This window comes from Bos taurus, chromosome 10 (genome assembly GCF_002263795.3).
Source record: "Bos taurus isolate L1 Dominette 01449 registration number 42190680 breed Hereford chromosome 10, ARS-UCD2.0, whole genome shotgun sequence".
Classification (NCBI taxonomy): domain Eukaryota; kingdom Metazoa; phylum Chordata; class Mammalia; order Artiodactyla; family Bovidae; genus Bos; species Bos taurus.
This window is the reverse complement of record NC_037337.1, coordinates 75,791,319-75,797,318: the sequence shown is the minus strand read 5'-3', so window position 1 is coordinate 75,797,318 and position 6,000 is coordinate 75,791,319. Positions and strand designations below refer to the sequence as shown.

General features: G+C 41.0%; 1 protein-coding gene across 2 annotated transcripts in view; it reads left to right on the top strand.

The window, feature by feature from the left end:
• Window positions 1–222: 222 nt before the first annotated feature.
• The window catches only part of PPP2R5E (protein phosphatase 2 regulatory subunit B'epsilon), a 160,609-nt gene continuing 154,831 nt past the window's right edge, over window positions 223–6,000 (top strand). Inside the window, exons 1-2 of one of the 2 annotated variants that reach the window (XM_005211993.5) lie at window positions 223–798; window positions 2,967–3,127. In XM_005211993.5, the coding sequence (XP_005212050.1) occupies window positions 2,971–3,127 (157 nt within the window). In that variant the 5' untranslated portion in view covers window positions 223–798; window positions 2,967–2,970. Of the gene's footprint in view, window positions 799–2,963; window positions 3,128–6,000 lie in introns of both variants that reach the window. The other variant, NM_001083468.1, reaches the window with a different exon arrangement.

Sequence of the window (6,000 nt, the reverse complement as noted above, 5' to 3'; positions counted from 1 at the left end):
AGCGCGGCCTGAGAACGCGGCTGCATCCGGGTTCCTCTCACCTTAGTCCAATCCTCGGTCTCCTCTCTTCCCACCCTCATGTTTCTCCGCCCACCCCCCGCCGCCAATCCGCGATCGGCTCTCAGCCGAACATGCTGACAGGGGAGTGAAGGCGGACACCGACCAATGAGGCCTTGCTTCCCGTTCGAAGTTTCCAGTGAGTGGGCGCCGGAGGCGGGCGCTGTTGGCGAGAAGGTTCGGTTGCGCGTGTGCCATGGACTCAGCCGCCCGGTGATATTGACAATAGGAGAGAGAAAGGGGCATTGACGGGGACCCACCGCGGGTACCGAACGGAGGCTCTGGCAGCGGCGGCTCCAGCCCCAGCGACTCCTCCTCTTTCTCTTTCCTTCTGCTGCCGCTGCGGCTTCAGTCTTCCTCCCTCCCTTCCCCCCTCCCCTCGTCGTCGCTTCTGCCGCCGGGTCCGAGGCAACGAGCAGAGGCGCCGCCCGCCGGGAATGTGAGCGAGGAGCCACCGGCGGAGCCGCAACGGGGTCGGTGCCGATTTGATGGGACGGGCCCGCGGGGGAGGATCGTGAGGCCGCCGCCGCCGCCGGAGCGCTGTGAGGCCTAGAGGCGCCGCCGCCGCGGAACCGGAGGGACGCCGCGCCGGACAGCCGTCGCCCCGGGCTCCCTGCCGCTGTCCGGACCTCCCCCTGCACGTCCCTGTCCCGCCACCCGCCCCCGCTGCGGCCCTCTCTCCCGTCTCCCGCCCCTCCGAAACCACAGATCATCTTTGGATTCTTCTCCAGAAGCTTCAAGGTAACTTCGTCCCTCCAGCCCCGGGGCTTGTCTGCTTCCTTTCCTCCTTGCTTGCCTCTTCCCTGTCCTCCTGGAGAACCCGCAGGGCACCGGACTTGGGAAAGGCCTGGCCCGAGCTGGCGAGGGGTGCGGTGGGATGAGGTGCGGGAGAGGGAGCGCCGGTCCCACTTGTCTGATTTACCTGCAATTGCTTCTGATGTTGTCTCTCGTTCTGTTTGCCCCCTCCCCCCTTTTTCTCCACCTTCCGGCACTGGAGGCGTATTCTTGTCCCCCTTTATCCACTGACGGAGGCGGAGGGGGGAGGAAAGGGGGATTGGTGTAGTGAGAAGGATTCTGTAGCAGCTTAGCTTCTCCAGGGCTTCGGGTGGTGGGGGGATGGGGTGGGTGGGAGCAAAGGGAGTATGTGAGCATCCCTACAGACCAACCCCTTGTCTGTCTTTCTCCTCCACCCCAGCACCCCCTTTGGATTATCCTGAGCTTTGGAAATGCCCTATGCCTGCTGCTCAGAGGATGATAAAGCTTGGGCGCTCTAGTTCGGGGCGAAACCTGTTTCCCCGGGCTTTGCACCGACCCGCTGCTACTGCACGTTCAGTTCTGCAGCGCTTCAGGGTTGAGATCCTTGACGTTTATCCTGGGCTGCGGGCATAAGGGTCAAGTGATTTAAAAAAAATTTTTTTTTTTTTTGGTACCAGTAACTTATCTGTAAGATGAGACGTGAAGAATAAAGGGGAGACAAAATGAGTGATGGAGGAACAGGATTTACGGAAATTTTGTGTTGTGAGGGTTACGTGTAATCTAAATAACTCACATACCAGATTGGAAAAGAAAGCTGCCCCTAAATTTACAACATACAAATGTGTTGTGGAGCTTCTTGTAGATGCAGTCATTATGAATTTTTAAGTGACCTTACTTCTACAGTCATTCATGCTTTGCAATTATCTATCACATTGTATTTGAGGCTAAATTAGATTGCTAAAAACCTTTTTTTTTAAAAAGAGCCAAACGGGACTTCAGCATCCCAAACCTCAGCACTGTAAGGTTTTGTTTGTTCTTGGTTTCTGTTTTTGTTATTTTTGCTCTGTCAGAATCCAGCTAATCCAGGTAACTTTTTATTCTCACACGTTCAGAAAGAAACTCCCTTACTCTTTTATTTCGAGGTTAAAAGCCACTCATGTTATGTAGGGATGCCAGGTGAGTGATTGCATTTCAGCGTTTCCACTATGTGTCTTATTTCTATTCAAGACTGCCATTCATTTTACATGGGGCATGGTGGAGCCTGGGTGCCATGGAAATAAGGGCATCTGTTTAAATTGGTGAATGAAACTGAGCTTAATGCTTGTTACTTTTAGGAAATAGCCTTCATTTTAATAGTTTGAGAAGGTTAAAAAAAATCTCAAGGAACTGTTCTGTTCCATTAGTTTGATGGAATGAAAATTAATATTTGATGATGAACTTCAAGGGAACTCAACTTTGTTGTCTAAGTAGGCTGTGACTTTAGGTTTTTACGTCAATTTTGGTGCACGATTTCATCATAGTTTTTAAGCTTTAGTAACATCAGATGGCTTCTTTGAAAAAGATGACTTCTTTGAAATGATTTTAATTATGCCCTTTATGTGTTCTGTTTAATCTAGCCTGTCTTCATTGGTGGTATGGTGTCGTTTATTTTAGCTAGCACATTGCATTAAAAAGACATGCCTTGTTAGTTCAGAAATTGTAAATTTCACCTTGCTGTGATCCATTGGTGTAGATTCTTGAAGTACCATAAGGATTTCAACTCTAGAGCCCATTCATAATATTAAATATCTTGGGAAAATGTATCGATGGAAGTTTTCCAGTTGCAGAATAGCTCCAAAATTAATTTAGGATCTCAAGATGAGAAGAGCTGTGCAGTTAAAAAATGAGTACATGGCTTAGAAGAATTTTTTCAGGTATAAATGAACATCTTTACTGCAATATTACAATGTTGTTTATATAGTACTTAAATTCTATTTTCCACCAAGTTTTTCTGTTTTCCCATTGAATATAGAACTGTTAATTGATTTTATTTGCTTTTTTTCCCCCATATTCCCATTTTCAAAAAAAGTGTGTGAGAATTTTAGAATTTGTGTAACACACTTGTTTGCTTCCACCTTGGGGGTGTGTGGATGATACTTCTTTCTCTTCAGTAGGGATATGTCCTCAGCACCAACTACTCCTCCATCAGTGGATAAAGTAGACGGATTTTCTCGGAAGTCCGTCAGAAAAGCCAGACAGAAGAGGTCGCAAAGTTCCTCACAGTTTAGGTCTCAAGGCAAGCCTATTGAGTTAACACCTCTGCCGCTGCTAAAAGGTAAGGCTCATGACCAGGTGTGGATTCCTTTTCAATTCATCTTTTTATATCTGTATATAATTTTCTTTTTGTAAGTTCCATATTTGTTAAAATTCTATGTTGCAAGTTGAAGGACATGTTTTAGACAAGTCACTCCCCCTTTTTAGAGGGCTCAGTTGAACCTAAATAAATAGCCATGGACAGATGAAAAAAAACTTATTATCAGGAGTATCTCTAACATTGATAAGTAGAAAAACTGAACGCCACAGAAACTTTAAGATGTCTGGGTCTGTGTTTTTCTTTTTTTTTTCTGTTGAGATTTAGATGTATACATTGTATGCAATGACACCTATAAATTGTACAGTCTTAATCACAGGAAGTAGTAGAGGATATGGGACCGTTAATTTAAATATAGAAAATGATACTTGAAATAATTCATTTTTTTAAAATTGAGAAAAAATGGTCAGTAATTGATGACATGCATTCTTGTTTTCAGATAGTACAAACAGGAAATGGATTTGATGATCATTCTTGTTTGTGGAATTAATTATGGATAAGTTCTTATGAGAACTGTTTTTTTTCTAAATTGGACTTTATTCTCAAAGGAAATAAAAAAACTTGGTTTCCTTTAAGCTCAAAGGAAAGAAAAAACTTGGTTGCTAGTTAGTGAACATTTATTTCTATAATGATTTGTGAAATTGTTTCAAAGGTATTATAAGAAAGTTATCATAAGAAAAGCTGGAGTGTGACTAGAAAATGTAGCGGAGGATATTTCAAGCTTCTGTTTTTCCCACATGAATTTATGCTTATGTTTTTCCCAGTGTAAACTTGAAGTTGGTGGAGATGAAATGAATATTTATTACTGTAGAGATGATATATCTACAGTTAATGAAGATGAGCTCATATGAGTTTGGTGGAGAAAATTTTTGACTAAAGATTTTGCTGGTAAAAATGAAAATAGTCTTTGTAAGACTTTGAAAGAAAAATGAAAGAAAAACTTGCTAGGGATAAAAGTAGCCATGCTTGAACTACAAAGTTGGGAGGTATATTGGGTTTTTTATTAATTTATTTTCTCTGAAATGGACAGCTGATAACTACTATCATCTCTGTTTGGCAAAGGACTTTATTTGGCGGAAGCAGTTTAAACTTTTTTAGAACAGATTTAAACTTTGTTATATTAATTTCTTGGGGTCCATGGTAAACATTTAAATTGGAATTTAACTGACCACTCAGAGCCATGATGTTGGTTTTGTGCGTAGTGAAAGAGGCATGCATGAGGCAGATTTGGCTCATGTTTCAACACTTTGCTGTTGCTTACCTTATTTAAAAAAATGTGGTAAAATATATATAACATAATATTGATCACTTTGCCTATTTTAAAGTATGCATTAAGCATGGCATTTACCTTTGCATTGTGAAAGCATCCATCCCCACCTCTCATCTCCAGGACTTTTTCATCTTTCCCCAACTGAAATCCTGTGTCCATTAAATAAATACTGCCTCCCCGTTACCTCTGCCCCTAACCTCTTTGTAGCCATCATTCTACTTTCTGTCTATGAATTTGAATACTTTAGGTATCTTGTATAAGTGGAATCCTACAATATTTGTCTCTCTTGTGGTTGGCTTGTCTTGCTTAGTGTAATGTCCTGAAGATTCATCCATGTTGTAGCACGTGACAGAATTTCTTTCCTTTTTAAGGCTGATTAATATTCCATCACACACACACACACACACACACTCATGCACACAAAACTCATCTTTTTCCGCCTTTTGGTTATTGAGAATAATGCTGCTATGAACATGGGTGTATAAATATCTGTTTGAGTCCCTGCTTTCACTTCTTTTGGGTATATACCCAGAAGTGGAACTACTAGGTCATATGTTTAATTTTTTGAGTAATTGCCATGCTCTTTTCCACAGCAGCTGCACCATTTTACATTCCTACCAGCAGTGCCCAAGGCTTCTTCCAATTTCTGCACATTCTCACTGACACTTGTTCTTTTCTTTTTTTGATAATAGCAATCATAATGTGCATGAAGTGGTAGTTCATTGTGGTTTTTATTTCCCTAATTATTAGTGACACTGAACATCTTTTCATGTGTTTATTGGCTATTTGTATTTCTTTTTCCTATATTTTAAACGTAGTCCGGTAGTACTGAAAAATTTCCAAGATTTCTGCTCTCCAAAAATGTGATTTTTGTGAACTTGTATATTTTGCCAGCATAGGAGCATTGGAGAGCAACAAGATCATATAATACGAGATACATCTGCAAGCTTAATTCCAGACAGACTAAAAGTGATTCTTGTGTAATAAGCACGTTTTGGGAAAATATTTAGGAAGCATTCCATAAGTTAGATTTCCATATCTGTAGAATAACAAAGAAGTAACAGTCATGTACAGACTTGAGAAATGTGTGTATGTTCTTGATTATAGTGAATGTAGAGAGTTTGTTGAATGACATTTGTTGTCCTTACAATGGATTGACTTTTGTTTGTGTGCCTTCTTACAACTTTAGGAAGTGGTTTATGAACATAATGAAAATGTAAGATGAATTTCTTTTCTTTTTTTGCCATTTCTTTAGGAAAAACCAGAATAAATTATACATGCATGCCAAAGGCTAGCTACTGATTTAATTTTCTATAGAATTGTTTTGACTAACTTGGAAGGCTTGAGTTAATTTTATTTGGGGGTGCAGTATAAAGTACAGTTGAATTTTGGGGGTTGCTTTAAAGAATAAAGTAAAAACATGTCCTTAAGGTCTTTAATTTTAGGGGAGTTTGAAAATGGAAATTGTATAAACATTGTAATTTTGTAACATTTTTAACATATACTTTTTGAAAGCTCAAAAATTAGGTATTCATTAATGATCACTTATTTTGTGTGTTTGCCCTAT